The 19,978-nt window shown below is 56.1% G+C and overlaps 1 protein-coding gene across 1 annotated transcript in view; it reads right to left on the bottom strand.

Moving 5' to 3' along the window:
* TBC1D14 (TBC1 domain family member 14) overlaps nucleotides 1-19,978 on the bottom strand; it is a 110,440-nt gene that overhangs the window by 13,183 nt on the left and 77,279 nt on the right. Inside the window, exons 4-12 of the mRNA XM_077750551.1 lie at nucleotides 18,760-18,878; nucleotides 16,768-16,850; nucleotides 15,516-15,633; nucleotides 13,614-13,720; nucleotides 10,743-10,823; nucleotides 9,769-9,863; nucleotides 5,784-5,855; nucleotides 4,977-5,105; nucleotides 1,755-1,864 (exon numbers count right to left, since the gene is read on the bottom strand). Of these exons, the coding sequence (XP_077606677.1) occupies nucleotides 1,755-1,864; nucleotides 4,977-5,105; nucleotides 5,784-5,855; nucleotides 9,769-9,863; nucleotides 10,743-10,823; nucleotides 13,614-13,720; nucleotides 15,516-15,633; nucleotides 16,768-16,850; nucleotides 18,760-18,878 (914 nt within the window). The remainder of the gene's footprint in view (nucleotides 1-1,754; nucleotides 1,865-4,976; nucleotides 5,106-5,783; nucleotides 5,856-9,768; nucleotides 9,864-10,742; nucleotides 10,824-13,613; nucleotides 13,721-15,515; nucleotides 15,634-16,767; nucleotides 16,851-18,759; nucleotides 18,879-19,978) is intronic.

The following is a 19,978-nucleotide window of genomic DNA, read 5'->3' on the forward strand; positions in this document are numbered from 1 at the left end:
CAACCTCCGTTTGCGAGTCAGGGAGGGAAAGTCTGAAAGATGCTATTCCAGAACTGCGTTTTTCCCAAGCTTCACTTTCAGCCTGAAATCCTAAGAATCTGGGCCAGGGCCCCAACACAGGTGAGGCAGAAGCCGAAGACTCTGGGCCAGGCTGATCGTCTAACACCCCACCCCTGCCCAGTGTGAAGTCACGGTCAGCACCGTGGGAGCATGGGGTGGGGGGGGCACGCAGAGGGGAGCTGATCCAAGAGGTCATTCATTAAATACAGGCGCCCTGTGAGACCCCGCCAGACAGGCCAGCCCAGCACCCCTCCAGGGGTGACTCCCCGGCCTGACAGTAACAGCTTCAAAGCGACACCAGCTCTGAGCTTCAACCCCCAAACTCTGGCTCCCGGCGCATATTCAGCAGGGTTTAGGGTAGAAGCGACAAATGCCAAGAATCCCAAAGCTTCGTTCCCAAGGGTGCAGGCAAGTCTGCTTTATTTCAGGGACTGAGCCTCACTTCAGAGGATCAAAAATCAAACCAGCTCCAAATCCGTACCCAGCGGTTTGAGATTCACTATGCAAGGCGGTGGCGAAGCCCAAACAGGCCTGCTGGCCAAGTGACACGGGTTTGTCTGCAGGGCTCCTCTGTAAGCCAGGCGGTGGCGTCGCCGTGTAAGGTTAACCGCTGCAGGCGACAGCTGGGGGAACGGGCTCGGACAGGGTCGATGCCCATCACCACAGCCACGAGGCAAGTAACAGTAGAGACTGAGGCGGGGCCGCATGTTCCAGACCCACGCTCCTCCCCGTTTCACAAATCTGTCCCCAACGCCACGCTCTCTGGGGTGGCATCCCACCCCTTCCTCAGGCGACCACAGCCGCCTGTGCGACGATCTGCTGTTCTGCGGCTCCGCCCGGAACTCTCTAGCGCCTCCTATCTGTGTATCTCCTCAGGTGTGCAGCAGACACCTCAGAATCGCTGCGTCCAAGCCAAATCCGTGAAGCTCACTGCCAAATCTGGCCCGTTCTGACCCCAGCTGGCGGTACATAGAGGCCCCTCACCGGACGGACAATTCTCGGCCTTCTCTCACGCACACCAGCTCTCTCCGGGACCCAAGGCTTTCCTCTCCCAGTCTCCCCGTTCCCTATCGTCCACCAGCTGCTGAAGCCTCAGTTCCAGCCCTGGTCTTTTCGTCTCTGTCCCAGCCCCCAGGCTCCCCAGGAACCTGAACCGCACTTCTGGATACAGCCCACCTCCATCCTCCCCCCCAGCGAAAGCCCGCAACCCTTCCCACTGGCCCCACAATCCTGCTCCGGAGGCCCACACGACCTGGCCATCCCCCATTCCCTCGCCTGCCCCCTTGCCCGTCTGCTCTAGGCTCCAGCCTCACCAGCCGGACCCCCACGTGCTCACATCGTGCCTCGGCTCAAACTCGGGCGACGCCTCTGCACCGTGACCCCTATGCCTGGTGCATCTTCCCTAAGAGACAGAATGACCACACGCTGTACAGCCGTCCATAGACACGTGTCTTCCCCCTGGACAGCGCTCCTGACGGGAAAGCACTGTGTCTTGCTCCCCCCTCCTCACTGGGTCCCAGCAGAGAGCCCAGCACAGACCCAGAGCTCAGTGGCATCTCACATGATGAATGGATAGATGGTACTTTGGAAACAAATAGGTCCAGGACACCATGTCTCCCCGGGACGGAATAAAGAAGGACACTCAGGGTCACAGACAGTAGGAAGATGAGAAAACACAGGGAATTCGGTCTTACCAATCAATTAGGTAGATGTCTGGAGTTAAGTTGTTTTTCTTGAAATGAGCAAATAATTTCGGCAAATTTTCTTCAAAGAACACCTCAAATGCAGCAAAATAGGTCAACATCTGGGGAGATAATGTGAAATAAACCGATCAGCTGATTATCAGCACAGGTTTGCAAGCTGCAGAGGAAAGTCAACATACTTAACGCTTTGAGGACACGACAAGGGTCTTCTTCCGCACTTGCCACCCCGTCTGGACAGGGAGCTCATCACCGGGCTCAGGCGATCTCTAAACCAGCACCTTCTCTCATCTTCCCAGCGGCATCCCTAACTACATCGTAGCATCTCCTCAACGTACAGACGAGAGAAGGGAAGGCCCGGTCGTCACTGGCTCACCATGGGTGTGCAGCAAGGCTGGGGCCTGAACCATGCCTGGCCCGCTGCGCAGGGGGAGTGCTTGCGGGCTCACCGTTCTCTAGGAAGAAGGACTGACGAACTGTCTAAAAGAATCAGAGGAGGGAGGCATCCCCCACTCACAGCCCCGGCGCCTCCAGAGGGAACAGAAGACTAACACGTGGCACAGGCAACGCCACCCTGGCTTAGAAACGCAGCGCTTCTCAGGCAGGAGGCGGTGGCCCCGGCCCGTCCGGCCCTGGTCCGCGCTTTCCACCTCCTAGCGGGTTGGTACGAACACCAAGTGCGCCGAGCAGGGGAGCAGTGCAGGCACAGAACAGCTAGAGCTGGATCTGGAATCACAGGCACCAGAGCCCTGGGGGCTCAGTTCTGGCCCACTGCCAGCTGGGTGCGTGAGGCCAAATGGCACTCTCAGACTCCAGGGAAGGGTGCGGGGGGGTACTCTGCCTCCCAGGGGGCCATCTGGCGATGTCTGAGGACATTTTTGATCATCACAGTAGGGGGAGGGGCTACTGGCATCTAGTGGGCAGAGGCCAGGGGTGGTGCCAGTCTCTCGTGGGGCACAGGACACCCCCTCACAGCTACTGGCCCCCAATGTCCTCAGTGCTCCTTTTGGGAGACCCCATTCAATGCTACGATCCTATCATCTTTCCTTAAAAATAGAAGCTAACACGCTTGTGAAGTTTTTTTATATTGAGAGTGTGTGTGTGCACGGGGTGGGGGGGGGGAGGAGTGGAGGGAGGGAGAGAGAGAGAGAAAAGAGAATCCCAAGCAGGCTCCACACCCAGCACAGAGCCCGACACCCGACACAGGCTTGAGCCCACAAACCTTGAGGTCATGACCTGAGCAGAGATCAAGAGTCAGATGCTCAACTGACTGAGCCACCCCGGTGCCCCCCTAAACTAAAATTCTTAAGTACAGGCTTTATCGTATGCTTCTGAAGAAAAAGCTGAGGTCTTCGAGGTAAGGAGATACTTAAATATAAGCCATTTTATTACACATAAAAAGTTTCTTCCTGACTGTGAAAGTCTGTAAACGCTCCGTATAGAAAACTTAAGAAGTACAGGAACGAAAGAAGACCATCTGTAAACACGATGAATATTGTGGTCCGTTTCCCTTTACTGTTAAATATGGTAGCTGTTATGGCACATGCTCCTTGTCAGACACCTTTGAAGGAAATTAGCTTTTTATTTTAAATTCTTTCCCACAGTACGGTTTTTTTTTTCCTTTTGCGAACATCAGTACTGCACAGGATTTGCTGCCAGGTTTCACTGTTTTGTCTTACTTTAACTGCAGTGTTATGAACACACTGCGGTATGTCAGCTTCAGACGTACAACAGAGGGCGCTAACTGTGCGCTAACGTACGCTGGACGCTAACATATGCTTCCTGCCCGTAACCTCAGCCAGCCGTCTGCTGCGCCCCCCCCTAACCACCACTTTGTTCTCTACAATACACACGTGTATACACACACACACACACACACACACACACACACACTGCATCTTCTTTATCCATTCATCTGTTGATGGACGCTTGGGCTGTTTCCATAGTTTGGCTACTGTAAGCAACACTGCTATAGACACGGGTGTGTGTATCCTTTAAAATCAGTGCTTTCATTTCCACGTTCATAGACCTAATACTGCAATTGCTGGATCGTATGGTAATTCTAGTTCTCATCTTCTGAGGAACCTCTACCCTGTTTCCACGGTGGCTGCACCAGTTTGCATTCCCACCAACAGTGCGAGAGGGATCCCTTTTTCTCCACATCCTCGCCAACATCTGTTGTTTCTACTGCCAGATTTTAAGTAACTTTCTGTCTCCTCCTAAACCCCCCTGTAAACTGTTTTCGTTTTTGTGATAATTTTAAATTACCACAGTTATGAATAATTACATACGACCATCTCTGCGCAGAACGCTCGTCCCTGCCCATGACCTTCTCGGAATGGCTCTCCCAGGCAGAATCACACACCCCTGCCACTTTCCACTACTGATACTTAGGGCCGAACTGCCCCCTACAAGGACTCGTCAGCCTGTACTCCCCTAAGAGCTGTCATTTATGCAGCAGATTTGAAATACTTCTTTTTTTAAACGTACGTACTGCCTGCATAGGAAATATTCCGAGTCTGGTACATTATGGGAGAAGGATTCCCCAGCTGATCTAAACTACCAGACCATTTTGGTCCTGAAGTACTGGTGACGATCATCAGATTATCAGCCAATCCAGACAATGCCGATTAAAAGGCCAATGGGCTTGTCGGACACACGACCCCTCTTCCGGGCTGCAGAGCCCACGGGCCGAGGAAGCACAACAGGCTGAGCTTGCAGCTCTCACGCCCCCCGGCTGTGGGGCCTGATGGGCCGTGTCGTTTCCCAGACCTGGCTCTCCATCTGCGCCAGGAAGAGGCCCTGCCGCTGGGAGCTTGTGAGGGAGACTCCCGTCAGTCCCCTCCCCCTCCCCTGCACCTCCAGCGGTGTCTACACAGTGCGGCCTCTGTGCAATCAAGGAGTGGGTCTCACCCAGGCTCCTCTCCCGTGCATGAGAAGCCAGGCCCCAGTGTGTGGGGGAGCAGCAGCAGAGGTGAATGATGGGCCCAGAGCGTGCCCATCCCGGCAGGAGCCTCTCCTGTGTTTCAAGAACGTACCTCCAGAAACACGTCTCGAAGAACGTATTAAGAAATACATACAAATAAGAAATACGTACAAATGCCTATTGACTGCATGTCTGGAAAACACATTCCGTTCCCGTCTGACGAAATGCTGAGCCGCGCGGGCCGTGTGAGAGCACGGTACCCGGGGCGTACGTACACGGCAGATACTCACAAGGCCATGGTCCACTCGGAAAAACGCCATTTGACAGGGTTTATTCAAAAGATTAGAAAAAGCAATGAAGGCATCTGCAGTATCTAGGTTCAAGATCAGCACGGCCGCTATGAAGGACATGCCCTGGACCTGCGGGAAGGAGAGAAGGGGATTGAAGTGACTGCAGCCACGCTCGGAGCTGCTCTTCCATTCAAAAGAGGAGCCAGACGCCCTCTGCTAGGAATACCCACCCACAGCCACCCGCCCGAAGCTGGACTCAGACCTCCTGGGCCCTGACCTGTCCCTCCGTGAACGGCTCTGCCACAGCAGCCTCTGGGCCCGCGCCCTTCAGTCCCAGCCTCGGTCCCCCTGCGGAACCATAGACGCCCCCCCTGCCCTGCATCTGCAACGCTGCCCTCCAGAAAGTAGCGCCCTGGTGCGGAGGGAGCGGATGTCTGACCCAGTGGGTTAAATCTAAAACCATGCGTGCGCACACTTGCAAAGCCGCAATAAACGGCAGCAATGGCTTTTAAACGGTTACTGCTCAGAAGCTTTTTGATTTAATGCTGAGAAAAAAAATCACATGCAAAAAATGAAAATCAAACCCAATTAAAATGTGACAAGTGCCACGGGCAGCCGCGCCGGCTCGGTCCCTTTACAGGAAAACGGAGGCAACTCATTCGCCACGAGGCCTTCCGGCCCCCTCGACAACAAACCCCCAAGACTGGGAAGGTGCTCAACCCGATGTCTGCAGCTAAGAGGCGCGGGGCGGTGTCTGGCTGTCTCGGTAGATGAGGGCAGTGGAAAGTGCTGGAAAAGGTCACTTACATAACCCACATCCGGCCGGTAACAAGTGTAAGCGCCCAGAACGCTGTGCAGCACGTCGTGGTACGGCCCGCCCTGCAGGGAGCGACACAGCAAAGAGCGCGTGCATGAGTCGGGTTAGTGCTCGTCACGGCCCGGGCCCCACCGCAGGTCACGCCGGCGGGTCACAGACGGCCAACCAGTTGCCAAGCACGGGGCCAGCAGCTCGCACGGTTCAAGTTAACTGCCAACCCACGGTCAACAAGAGTCCACAGCTCAACAGGCAAAGCTGCTCCAAAAAAAGCGGGCAGCTCAGGCGTGAGCAGCTCCCTAGAGAAGCATCCCAGTCCCCGCGGCGTAACCACAGCCCCTACCGGGGCCAGCGGGCACACAGGTGACCTGCCCAGGAGAGCGCCACCCGCCGTCGCCACCAGCCTCTCTGCCTCCTTCCCCTGACGGACCCGTTTTGTGTTTTCCAGCACGACAGGCGGGGCTGAGAACTACTCCCTAAGTGTCTAGGCCTGAGAGCCACTGTGGTGGTCCAGACATCCTCCCGGTTCGGCCTTCCCTCCCCCACCTGTGCTGGAACTTTCCATCTTCCACGTGAGTGCGGAAGCAAGCACAGAGCTGCGTCCACTGACGTCAGTGGGTCTCAAGAGGTGAAAGGCCCGGCCCGCACCCCACACTCCTTGCCCATGTCCATCACGCGGCCTCAGTGAACGCGAGGAAGAAAAGGGGTACGTGGTGGGTGATGAGGCAGTCACTCCCCGGGTGACCACGTGTGGCTTTGAAAGAACACTGTGGCCTGAACCATCACGTTCCGACACACAGAAAACGTCACATAAAAGAAGAGACACTGCCAAATCACGGGGGGGACAGGCGGAGAAAAGCCCACGACAGGAGGGTAAGAGATGGCATCCAGCTGCTCGAGGCACGTGAGACAAGGGGGCAGGGCTCTGTGGCGGCACCACACGTCCCCCCGGACGCTGGTGTGGACGGCCACCGCCTGGGAAAGGCCAGAGGGCTACAACGGACTTTTCTTAAAGGTAAAAGTTTCTAACTTAAAGAACTTTCCACCCTTCCATATGCTCCTTTTTCTGACAAGGACGGTGCTCCGGATTTTAGAAGCCGGCCTTGGACATCTCCCCACACGATCCCCCTCTCACTGCTCTTTGCTTTTTTTTTTTTTTTTTTTAAATTTTTTTTNACGCTTAACCGACTAAGCCACCCAGGCGCCCCTGCTCTTTGCTTTTTTAATATTCCCCGTTATAAAACTCAGAGCTAAGGGGACCACAGACTTGGGGTAACACCCAGGGGAACCCAGAAGGAAAAAGAAAAGCTAACTTCTCTGCTGCCTGCCCTGCTCCAACCCCCACCCCCCGGGAGAGAGCCCTTAAGCTCATCCTGTCCTTCCGGACACATCTCCCTGCACTGAGATGACCACCTGGTGAATCTGTGGAGAAGCGAGTCCGCAGGACAGCCCGGGGGGTCACTCTGGGTCCCTGGGTCCGGGAACGCCGGCCATCAGCGCCAGAAAGGCGCCAGCACCTCGCAGGGCCCGTCCCTGCGCTCCCACTGCCCTTCTCAGCCAGGCTGCAAGCGCATCACTGAGCACCGCCCGGATGCTGTCCTTCCCCAGGGCGGGCGCTGTGCCGCAGCGGCTCGTGGGGCGGCCACCGTGGCCAGGAGGCAGGGAGCAGGGACCACAGCACTGAACTCCACGCTCTCTCTGTTAGACCCTCCGGCGAGGTTCTCTCGTCCGACTCTAGTCCTCCTCCTGCCCGGAATGTCTTCCCCAGTCTCGGGTCCCTACTCCACGCACAGCCTGAGAGCCCCGTTCCGGACACCTCCCCCAGGCCATGTCCCCAGCAGCGACCGCAGCTCCCGTGCTGGGACACGGCCAGGCTTCTGCAGAGCCCAGGTGTCTCTGTGTCCACACCTGCACGCCGGGCTGGTTCCAGGTGGCCGGGGGACCATCTGTTCTAGTCTGTTCCACCACGCCTTGCTGCTGCCCTAGTGTGTGAAGCTAGAAACGGGCCTGACAGAATGGGATCGAGGACCCAAGGCTGCTTCGCAGGCACCAGGGTGAGTGCATGGAGGAGGCCGGGGACACGTGCGGAGGCTGGTGCCGCGACCCACGAAGGACGGGAACCTGCACTGAGTAAGGGCAGCGGGGACACAGAAAGGACAGACTCAAGGGTAGTTCAGAAGCAGAACTGGCAAAAACCATAACAGACAGGGCACTGGGNGCCCTCCGAAAGCGAATACTCCCGTCTCCCATGGCGGGGCCACCACTCTCCTGGGCCATCTGCGCAGAAGCTCCCCCGTCACTACGACCCGGGCTACCCGGGACTTCGGCACCCCTTCCCCCCTCCCGCCTCCTGAGCGTAGCCCCGGAACTGAAGGATCGTCCATCCTGTCCAGGCCTCCAAGGCTTTGGTAAATACGTCTTCAAAGGAGGCCAGAGAGGCCTTTAAAAGCAGAAACACGGCCTCGCTGCAGGTCTGTTGGCAAGGATCCGTTACCTCTGCCTGCACAAGTGTAAACGTACTGACCTGACACTGCCCTCCCCCGACTCCCCCCCAAAACCCTCCAGTACTTTTCAAACCTGATTACAAATATGTGCAGTTTGGTATCTGACATTGAGACAAAACATATGCAAAGCAACAAATTACCGCCACCTACTTGCTGGAAAATGCAGAGGTTAGGAAACGTTCTAGATATGTCCAGTTTAATAAGCTCCAAACTGGCTTCTCTGTCCGCTGCTGAAAAACCGGCATCTAGCAAAAGAGCAAGAGTCATGACACCTCTCAGAGGCGAGCGAGTGTGAGAATCACGGGGCTCGGAAGTTTCACAAGGATCAAAGGCGGAAGCCGTTCACATGGGTCCGGGGGCCCCAGTGCGCGTGAGCGCACACGCTCCGCCTCGGGCTTCCAGCAGGTGAGGGGGTCTTGCTGAAGAGCACCGCCCACAGCACCGTCTGATGCCAGATCATGGGAGGGTGTCTCCTGGGGCCCGAAATCAAAGCCTAATTTGGTGTTCCCTGACATCGACAAGTGGCAGGGACGAGGGAGGGCTGGTTCACAAATGGATTCCAGGCATGGGAAACAACGCATGATCTAAAACGCGCTGGTGTGAACTTGGCCCGTACTGCAGTGACTCGAAGGGGGGCTCCTGTGTTTTATTTCTAACGGATATTTAGGAATGACTTAGGTCGTATTTTTTGAATTCCAATACCACATATAAAAAGGTCCTAAGAAAATATTAGTTAACCAATGGAATCCTTGGGCATCACGGGAAATTCTAGAAGCATCATCTAGCAAATACGCAGTGCTCCATCTCCTGGGGTGCTTCCCACGCTCCCGCACGGGGGCTGGGCTGCGGGAAATCCTGGCAACAGTGAGTAGAGGACACNAACCCCCCCCCCCCCCCCCCCCCAGGGGAATGTCTGCTGTCAGAAGAAGGGGTCTTCACACACCTCTGCTCCAATGACCCAAATCTGCTGCTGGCAGCCCTGCGCCCCGCCCGTGCGAACCCGGAATCCCACGGTAAAGCCCTACTTTTCTCCTTACTGCCCTCCGAAAGCGAATACTCCCGTCTCCCATGGCGGGGCCACCACTCTCCTGGGCCATCTGCGCAGAAGCTCCCCCGTCACTACGACCCGGGCTACCCGGGACTTCGGCACCCCTTCCCCCCTCCCGCCTCCTGAGCGTAGCCCCGGAACTGAAGGATCGCCCATCCTGTCCAGGCCTCCAAGGCTTTGGTAAATACGTCTTCAAAGGAGGCCAGAGAGGCCTTTAAAAGCAGAAACACAGCCTCGCTGCAGGTCTGTTGGCAAGGATCCGTTACCTCTGCCTGCACAAGTGTAAACGTACTGACCTGACACTGCCCTCTCCCGACTCCCCCCCAAAACCCTCCAGTACTTTTCAAACCTGATTACAAATATGTGCAGTTTGGTATCTGACATTGAGACAAAACATATGCAAAGCAACAAATTACCGCCACCTACTTGCTGGAAAATGCAGAGGTTAGGAAACGTTCTAGATATGTCCAGTTTAATAAGCTCCAAACTGGCTTCTCTGTCCGCTGCTGAAAAACCGGCATCTAGCAAAAGAGCAAGAGTCATGACACCTCTCAGAGGCGAGCGAGTGTGAGAATCACGGGGCTCGGAAGTTTCACAAGGATCAAAGGCGGAAGCCGTTCACATGGGTCCGGGGGCCCCAGTGCGCGTGAGCGCACACGCTCCGCCTCGGGCTTCCAGCAGGTGAGGGGGTCTTGCTGAAGAGCACCGCCCACAGCACCGTCTGATGCCAGATCATGGGAGGGTGTCTCCTGGGGCCCGAAATCAAAGCCTAATTTGGTGTTCCCTGACATCGACAAGTGGCAGGGACGAGGGAGGGCTGGTTCACAAATGGATTCCAGGCATGGGAAATAACGCATGATCTAAAACGCGCTGGTGTGAACTTGGCCCGTACTGCAGTGACTCGAAGGGGGGCTCCTGTGTTTTATTTCTAACGGATATTTAGGAATGACTTAGGTCGTATTTTTTGAATTCCAATACCACATATAAAAAGGTCCTAAGAAAATATTAGTTAACCAATGGAATCCTTGGGCATCACGGGAAATTCTAGAAGCATCATCTAGCAAATACGCAGTGCTCCATCTCCTGGGGTGCTTCCCACGCTCCCGCACGGGGGCTGGGCTGCGGGAAATCCTGGCAACAGTGAGTAGAGGACACCCCCCAGTTAGGACCGGCCTTCTTGCACACCTGGACACACACCCTCAGGAATTGGCCAACGCTTTCTTAGAAACGTTTTCTCCTCAACTTGTCTGCTCTAGAAAAAAAAAAATCCCCTTTCCCGTGAAGGTTTTGACGCATTTGCACCAACCACCAGGTCGATTAAGTAAACCGTGTCGGTCACGTCACAAGTAAGGACACACAGAAGTGACCGAGGCAGCCTGCCGGACTCGCGCTACGTGTACCTTCGTTCTCCGCCTCAGAGCCTCCCGTGCTGAAGGACCGCCACCTCTCCTTGGCTCGGGCAAGGCAGATGTCGAAGAGCTCTGGAAGAGAGGCTCTGGGTAAGTATCACGTGCACACGGGAGCGCGTCTCCTCACAGGCACCGAGAGGACACTGCTGCCCCACGGGTCAACCACACGCTGCACCCTTATTCCAGCCACATCAACACTTCCCCCAAACGTGGCCAACGACACCACCAGGCGCTAAGAGAATGCATGTGATACCACCGTGCCTGGCGTCAACTTCAATTACACGACCCACCCATACAAATGCTTTCGTTCCGGCTTGTGCAGCTAGCAGACTGAGCTCCCTGGTGGGGGGGGGGGGGGGGCACACCAAGATCTTCCGCTTGTTATGCGTCCAGAGCAAACGGCGCTGGGACTAACACAGACCAGTATGGTCAATGGGTATCTGACCACCGGAGGGAGGTGGAGACCAGCAGAAACCCCTCTGGGTTTGACAGGGAGGGGACGACCTTGCCCCCCCACGACCCTGCCCTCCCACGGCCCCGCCTCCCCACGGCCACACCTCCCTAACCTGGCTGCCTGAAGCGGGTTCAGGGCAAGCAAAACGGGGAGAGGCTTCAAAACCTATGGACTCCTGCAGGCGGGCCCCACAGGAGTCCCCAGAAAGCAGGCTCCAAACCACTCAGTCCCAGGGCGGCCCGGCACCAATGGGTCACCAAGACTTCGCCTGCAGCTACCCGGAGAAGATCCACCCCCCACGGCTGCCTGCAGAGGCTAAGGCAGAGCGCCTCCAACAGCACACGCGATTTTATGAAAATACAAGCCGAGTTCCAATTAGCTGTCCTGCGCCCCAACAGGTGAAATCTTGATTAGTGACCCATCTCGAGCCTTGTCAAAGATGTGACCCCCAGCATGCTAGTGGCCGGGGCAGGAGAGGTATGACTATGAAGTGTCGCTTCACGCTATCATGACGACACAGGAGGCCTGCTCTCACTCTCCGGGAGGTGGGCCTAGCTTCGATCATGGTGGCGGAAGTTGGAAGAAAACCACCGCGTGGCCCTGAGCACAGGGAACCCCTTCCCAAGCAGTCCGTGACCGTTAAAGCACGGACGCCAGCGGCCTCACGGGAGAAGGGGTCAAAGGGTCCGAGTTTTAAGAAACATCTCTGTGGCTTTCCTCCCGTGTCTGCAGGCATGAGGGGGACAGGAAACACACCTTCTTCCCAAATCCAATTTCAAAGCACAAGGCTGACTCCCCAGGAGCGCATTACTTCCCCAACACTAACCAGTATTACGCGGACTTCCGGGAAGTTTCCAATCTCACACCCACGACCAGTGAGAGCAGAACCCCAGGGCTTCCCAAAGTGGAACGCCGGCTTCGGAGTCAGGCAGAGACTGCCTCCACCGCACGCCAGCGTCTGGGGCACAGTCCCTACCCTTTTCAGGATGGCCGGACACCTGGAATTCACGATGATCTGTGTTCTTACTCTGACTTAAATGTTCAGTAAAACTAAGATCAAGGTAAGGTGGCATCCATTCATTCACGGCACCTGCCGTGTGCAGAGCTCTGCGCTGGGCACCGGTGAGAGAGCGGGGAGCATGACAGGTGGGACCCCAGCTTCCTGAGCACCAGCTCTGGTGGGGGCCGCTGACACGAGGCAGCTCATCATACAAGAAAGATGTAATTCAAGTAAAGTGAGCCAGTATTAGCATTTAGATAAACTTTAAAGGTACATAACCAGTGAATTAGCTGTTTAGCCTAATGTAGTGTGATCTGACCCACAGAAGATTCTAATTCAAGTAAAGTCAACCCGGGCATGAGTGAGAACCAGACACGCACACAGTAGTTTGCACTACAATCAGCCGTTGACAGAGTTTGGAAAATTTTCTAGAATAAAGACTGGGATAATTACTCAGCAATTTCTCCAAGCCTCTACCCCTGGGGAAGCTTTTAACGAACTATTCCTACAGGTTAAATGTCACATATGATCTTCTCGTGTAAAGAAGGTAGAGTTTTGGTTGGTGTGGGTTAGCCAAAACGGGGCCTTGAGGCATCCCTATAAACAGAAACTAGTAACCTCCACCGCCTGGCCAAGGCCACGATCATGGAGATGAAAACCGTGTAAGATAACAAACAACTAACATGAGCCCTGGCTATACTGAGAAGATCCACATCAATCTGTCTTCAACTCCGACATCCGTCTCAGCAGCTGGGACCGCAGCCAGGGAGAAATGGGAGAAGCAGCGACCACCGTTTATCAAGCACGGAACCGTAAGCCCCTGAGCCCCTGGCGCCCTGTCCCACCGGGTGCGCAGCCTCGCAGGGCGCGGGGCTCGGAGCGGAAGGGAGCCCGCTGGGCGCGGCTGGGGGAGGACGAGGGCCGGTGCACGCACAGGGCACCCAGCGGGACAAACGGCCTGAAGAGAGGGGAGGACGCATCTCCACGTCCCCTCCGGACTCAAAGGGGCCTGGAACCAAACGCTGCAAAAGTCCGGTGGCCCCAGAACAGGATGCTCCACAGAAGCCCTGTCATGGGCCCATCAAGACTCACTCTCCTCAGGACTCTGACCCGCCCCAGCCCGCCGAGGCTCTGACACCCAGTCCATTCGGGGACGGGGACAGGAATCGGGAAGAGGGCAGCTGTCTGCTCTGAAGCACCCGGTGACCGCAGCTGCTAGCAGGGACCCCGGCCTCCCAACGGCCTCTCCCCCCAGAAGACACAGTCGCTGGCCTCTCCTAAGACACGACTTAGTGGCCACGGCTGCCTTTCCTCCTAACGGCAAAGGGGACGGGAGGGGCCAGAGACAGGTGGTGGAGGGCGGCAGGGCTACACGGGACTCTCCGAGCCAGACGCGCGAGCTACTCACCGTGGGTGATGTTTAACTCGTTGCCGATGGCTAGGCTCCAGACCTTGCCTCTCACGCTGGGAGGGATCCCCTGCCACCACAGATCCCGGACTTTCCTGGAGCACCACCTGGACAACAGTGGGAGCACGGAGTCGGGAGTTAGTTCTCAGCCAGGAGCTCTGTCTGCCTGCGTGCCTAGCCCCAGGCCACGGGAGCAGGGGACACGCGGTCACGTGGCAGAGCCCTGCCCTCAGGGAGCCTGCAGCCGGTGTTCCCGAGGCCGGGAGATCAGCAACTAGCTGCCACTAGGCAATGGCCGTGACACGTGTGCCACGGGCCCCGCGCTGCAGCTCCGGGGGCCGGGGGCGCTGTTCTGGAGCAGATCCCCAAGTGACCAGCAGCGGCTGGAGAGCTAAAGGACAGGAAGGGCTTTCTGAGCAGAAGGCGCAGCGACAGGAAAGCCTGGCCTGCCGCGGGAACCGCAGACAGCGGGGCACGGCCGGGGGCGCCGGGAGGCACGGCCGCAGAGCCGCAGGGCAGGGCGTCCCGAGAGGTGCGCTACCACACACGGCCGCTCAGGGAAGGGGCTGCCAGACTCCAGTGGCCCAGGGGACGCCGCTAACTCAGGACGTTTGGAACTGCACAAAGGTGATGAGACCTGCTGGCCACACACTGGACACTGTAAAGGTGCCACAGACTCCCCGGCGCCTCCCAGCGCTGCACACACCGGGCCTGTGGCCCCAGAGCCCCACCTGCGAAGCCCGGAGATCAGCCCTCCTCCCCGGCCCCGTAACGTCCTCGCCAACAGCCAGATGACAAAACCCTCCCCTCCGGGAGCTGCACTGAAGACGAAGGGGCACAGGCACAGCGGCGCCCCGCTGGGGCACTGAATGGCGGCTGTTGTACAAACACATGCATCCAGATGGCGTCAAGCATCAGAAAGCGCACGATGGACGGGGAGGGCGGTTCTGAGCACCTGGACTCTTGTTACTGGGTCCCACCTGAGAAAAAGCCACATCCAGCCTATTAAAGACACCGGCCAGAAGAGCAGGCTGTGGGAACAACTCGTTTTCCTAGCAGAGAAGCTCACCAGGGCCATCCCACCCCCGAGACGAGAGCGAGAAACACCTGGGCAAGTGCCAGGAGCAAGTCCCGAACATCCTGCCACACGGGTCAGTGGGGAGGGACAAGAGCCGAAGGGAGGCTGGCACCCAAGCTCCCCGGCACCCCAGGTGATGGGCCGAGACCCAAAAGGAGGCACCCGCCTCCGTGCATGGCTCTGGCACTGCTGGCCGCACCCTGCCCCTCTCCACTCTGAAGCCGCAGGAGGAAAAGACCTACAGCTGTCCCTCTGCTGTTTAGATGACTGCGGCCCCCAGATTCTGCTGGGTGCTGGCCACTGGGGGGTGTCGTCAGAGAAGGCCCGGTCCCCAGCCTCAGACAGAGGACAGACACTTGCACACAGGGATGCAGCGGACCCAGGGGCCTTCTACAAATCTCCTGGGCAGGAAAGTTCTCCCCAGGGAAGTCTGAGCTTTAACAAACAAAGAGTTAGCGGGACGAGGAGCTATAGGGCAAGAGCACGGAACATGCAAAGGCCCTGCGGCTCCCTATGGAAAGGGCTGGTCAAGGAATGCAAGCTGGAAGGTGAACGTACAGAAGAAGGAGCGGGCCGTCCACAGAGGAATTCACACTGTGCGCGGAGAAGCAGGAAGTCCAGGGCGCTCTCCACAGGGAGGGACACAGAGCTGGGCTACTGAGCACAGGACAACCCAGGGGTGAGATGGGGGCCGTCACAGGGTCCAGGAAGGAACGACAGGGCGGGACCGAGGCAAGGCAGGAGGCGGGGGGGGGGGGGGGGTTCAGGGCAAGNTACGGGGGTCAGGGAGACACGGCTGGCGGCGCCTGCCCCGCGCGGCTTACATGGTCTCCCAGTTGGGCAACACCTCGTTGTTCCAGGTGAGGACGGCGCTCCCGATGCTCTCCTCCAGGCGGCACCGCTCCGCCAGCTGCCGCCGCCTCCGCTGCGCCTCCTTCAGCTCTGCCGGGCGACCGGGAGCGGGAACAGAGCGCCTGTTACCCGCCGCGCTCACGCCACGTGGCCGGCCCCGGAGCCACGCGGCAAAGCCACCCTGGGCCCCCCTCTCCAACCCGTTTCAGGCCTCGCAGAGTGTTGGAAGCTCAGGTGTCACCCCTCTCGGTGAGCTTCCCCGGCGGAGCTCACGTCCGGAGCGGGGCTCCCGCGACAACACGGTTCAGCGATCACGAGAGAGCAGCCCGTGAAACCCACCACCCCGGGCGAAGCCGGGACCCTCACCTGACACCGGGAGCCCCCTGCCCTGCTCAGCAGAAGCTCCAGCTCCAGCCTCACCTCTCCCCTAGGGTGCAAGCAGCCACCCCGAGAAACACCCTGCATTTGTACATATTGTTTTGTATTTCTTTTACGGTGGTGAAATACCCAAAACAAAACTCGGCGTCATGGCCGCTTCAGGTGTACGGTCCATGGCAGGAAGCACGTTCATGCTGCTACGCGGCCATCACGACACTCCATCGCCAGAACTCTCCCCCTCTCCAAAATGACACTCCACACCCGTTAAACATGGAGCGCCATCCCCTCCTCCCTCGCCTCCTCCTTCTACTCTCCATCTACTTGTCCGTTAGGGGAGCAGCCTACTGCACTGAGCGCAACACCCCCCAGCTTGGCCCCTGTGGCAGCACAGGTCAGAATTTCCTTCCTTCTACGGCTGAACTAATGCCCCAGTGTAGGGATGGGCCACGCTTTGTTTATCACACAGACTTTTCACACATGCTGGGCTCTTAGGGATTTTAAGTGCTGCAGGTGATTTTTATCAAATCTGATCGCATCTTCCTGCAGATCAAGAAAACAGAGCCCAGGGAGGGGAGGGAGCCTGCCCATCACCACTGGCTGAAGCTTTCTCCAAACCTGCGCTTTTATCCTACGTGGTCTCTTTTCTTGTGCAAATTCAAATAAAGCTACCAGGAAAGGGAAGGGTCAGTTAGAAACATATCCTTCTGATGGAAAGTGATAAATTTGAAAAATATTAAGACATTCACCAAGGTTCAGGATCTAGGGCTCCAGAAGGTAGAGAAAATCTCCAGAGAGACACAAAATCTCGTGCTGTCTTACACAGCCAACACACGTGAATTCCATTACCTCGTTTTTTGGCTTGGACCACCATTTCTTCATACTGCTGCCTGTGTTTCTGGGCTTCCTCGGCTGGCTTCGCGGGGAGATTTCTTGATAGAAAAATAAATAGTTTCCACCATTTTAAATATCAAATCAAAGTCTCTGAAACACAAAACTCGAAGAATTACTTACTAAAAGAATAACAAACTTGAAGCCCAAAAAACATTTGTTATGACAAATACACAGCAGTTTCCTAAACTAAACGCACTGACTTACAGACGGAAAATAAGCTCACTGTAAACAACCTGAAGTTCGAAGACTAGTAGAAAGAGAAGAATAATTGCCCACAGTTCCAATAAACACTTAATCTTAAAGCATTTTTCACCCCGGTCTCCAAAGCAACTGTGAGCTGACCCCTGTCACGGTCACCGTGAAGCACGGGGCCCTCGGGGCAAGTGTCACACACGCGTACGTGTACGTTCCTGGGCCAGTTTCTCAGGTGCACAAGTTTCGCTTGTATCCGCTACTGGCTNTAAGCAACTGTGAGCTGACCCCTGTCACGGTCACCGTGAAGCACAGGGCCCTCGGGGCAAGTGTCACACATGCGTACGTGTACGTGTACGTTCCTGGGCCAGTTTCTCAGGTGCACAAGTTTCGCTTGTATCCGCTACTGGCTCATCTGTTTGGTTTCTTTTATCCGCAAATGTGCACCGCGGTTCTGAGCACTCATACCGGGTGTCCAACTTTGAATCCTGAGTAGAAACGCTAAAATGCATAGTCTCCTTCAGAATGTGCGGGTAAATCTGCCGGCCTTTGGCAAGCGGGAGGTGGCGAGGACTGGCTGGTGCGGCCCTCATTCGGGCATATTCGGAATGAGCGACGCTCAGGGTGCCGTCTCCCGCAGGCCACAGTCCTGGGAGCGCCCCCTGCACGGTCCTCAGTGGCTCTTTCCAGGTCTCTATCCACCTTCCTAATCCCACGTGTCAGGGCTCCTCTCCCCATCCGCCACCCACGTCCCAGCTCCAAGGACCACGAGTTAACCTCGGAAGCCGGATTTCTTCTTTAGATTTGATCAGTTTTAAATTTCCGAATGGGTGGGGACCTAAGGGACCACTCGCAATCTACAATCACCACTTAGACTCCTCCAATCTCTCTTTCTCCCTCTTTTCAAAGCTGAGGGATCTTTCTATTCGAACACAGGGTTCTGTGGAAGCTCGATACCGAAGCGAGGCCGGCTGTGGCCGGGTACAACGGGGCAGTCCCTTTATGTCCCTAAGGTCTCCAAGCATGGTCTGTAAGCCAGTCATCAAAACCAATCTCAGCCGTGCAGGGGCGTGAGAGGCCCAGAGAGGCCCTGGTGGGGCGGCACAGCCCGGGTGCCGCAGACCCTGTAGAACCTGGGGTGGGTCCCGCACGTGTCCACAGGAGCGGCTGCCCCCATAACCCGGCCTCTGCGCGACTTACACATCCCAGGGCTTCTTGCAGTCAGAGGCCAGTCTGAATTTACAAAAGCTCCTTACCTATTTCTAAGTCCTGAATTAAACTGAAAAACCACCTGAATGGAAAACCCGGAGTCAAAACTTCTGTGTTAAAGGACGGTCTTCCAAATCACTTCCTTATTATTATTAGAGAATACATGTCAACATAGGGAATAAAGAGGAAATGAGCATTTTTAATGCAAGGTATGTATGGCTTATTCTTCTCCCCTCTGGTGCCCCCAACTCTTCTTGAATGTAAGTTGTACTTATCTACTAGAGCAAACATTCTAGAGCTCCTATTAAGACTCACGCTGGTCTCGGGGCGCCTGGGGGGCTCAGTAGGTTAAGCGTCCAACTTCGGCTCAGGTCACAATCTCGTGGTTCGTGAGGTCGAGCCCCGCATTGGGCTCTGTGCTGACAGCTCAGAGCCTGGAGCCTACTTCCAATTCTGTGTTTCCCTCGCTCTCTGCCCCTCCCCCATGCATACTCTGTCTCTGTCACTCAAAAATAAGTACATTAAAGAAAAAAAAAAAAGACTCACGCTGGTCTGTCTTCCAGGATGAGTGCGGTGGTGGAAAGTGGCTCGAAATCAAGATTCTTCCTCACATTCTGCTTTGGAGAGGGCGGCTTGCTAGGTCGTCCAGCCTTGTCTTCATATTCCTGGGACAGAGAAATGAGGGATAACTGTGGGCCTGGCCACTTCTGGTTTTATGAAGCCCCTCTGAAGGCAAGAAAGCTGTTTTGTAAGCAAGTCTTTTAAGTCATTTGGAGGATAACACATTCAAACTACTTCCTTTTCAGAAGGAAAAGCTGTCAAGGAAAGGGGCCCTGCAGTGAGAACCGTACCCCCTGCCCCCCCACTTGTGGGGGAGACCCCAAGGACCACCATCGCAGCAGTCCCTGCACAAGGGCCCGGGTGTCCTCCGCTTCCCCTGGGTAAGGGGTGTGTCTTCCGGCTTACTGATTATTGCCCTGGCCACTGGGGAGCTCAGGGCCAGAGCGACAGCCGGTCCTAGCACTCAGCTGACCTCCTGGCCTCATCTCACACACCCACCCCCAACCCAAACCTCAAACCCATGTCCTTTCATCTCATGGCACTTTATGTATTGTGAGCTTTAAATAGTTTCTGAAATGCAAGAGGTTAAAAACGTTTTGCAGATGATATATACCTTATATAGATGTTTTTTAATTGAAACACGGTTGACACGATGTTATGGTAGTTTAAGGCGTACGTACTAAATGCGCTCTGTGATATACGGCGCTCTCCTCCAGCGCAGCTGGACGACCTGACCCCACCTGCGCTCTTCCAGGACCACTGACCGCATTCCCCATGCCCTGCCTTCCGTCTCCATGCCCTCCTCACTCCACATCATGGAGCCCGTGTCTCCGTCTCCCCTTCACCCACTCCCTCACCCCCACCCCCTCCCCTCTGGCCACCGCCAGTGCGTCCTTGGTATTCACATATCTGTTTCTGCTTTTTGTTTACCCATTTGTTTTGCTCTTTACATTCCACACGAGTGAAATCATATGGTGTCCGTCTCCCCCCGGCTGATTCATTTCACTTAGCCTAACACTCTGGGTCCGTCCGTGTTACTGCGAAGGCTGCTTCGTTTTCTTAGAAGCAGGAACATAAAAAAATTCTTTAACGTCTTTGTACGAAGCCACCTTTGCAAGTTGTTACATAAATATCTGTGCCACGGGCAGCCTCTCGACCCCTGCTTAGCTCATCTGTCCCATGGGCTGCAGCCAAAGAAGCCCAG

Source organism: Crocuta crocuta, unplaced genomic scaffold (assembly GCF_008692635.1).
Source record: "Crocuta crocuta isolate KB4526 unplaced genomic scaffold, BGI_CrCroc_1.0 scaffold179, whole genome shotgun sequence".
NCBI classification, from domain to species: domain Eukaryota; kingdom Metazoa; phylum Chordata; class Mammalia; order Carnivora; family Hyaenidae; genus Crocuta; species Crocuta crocuta.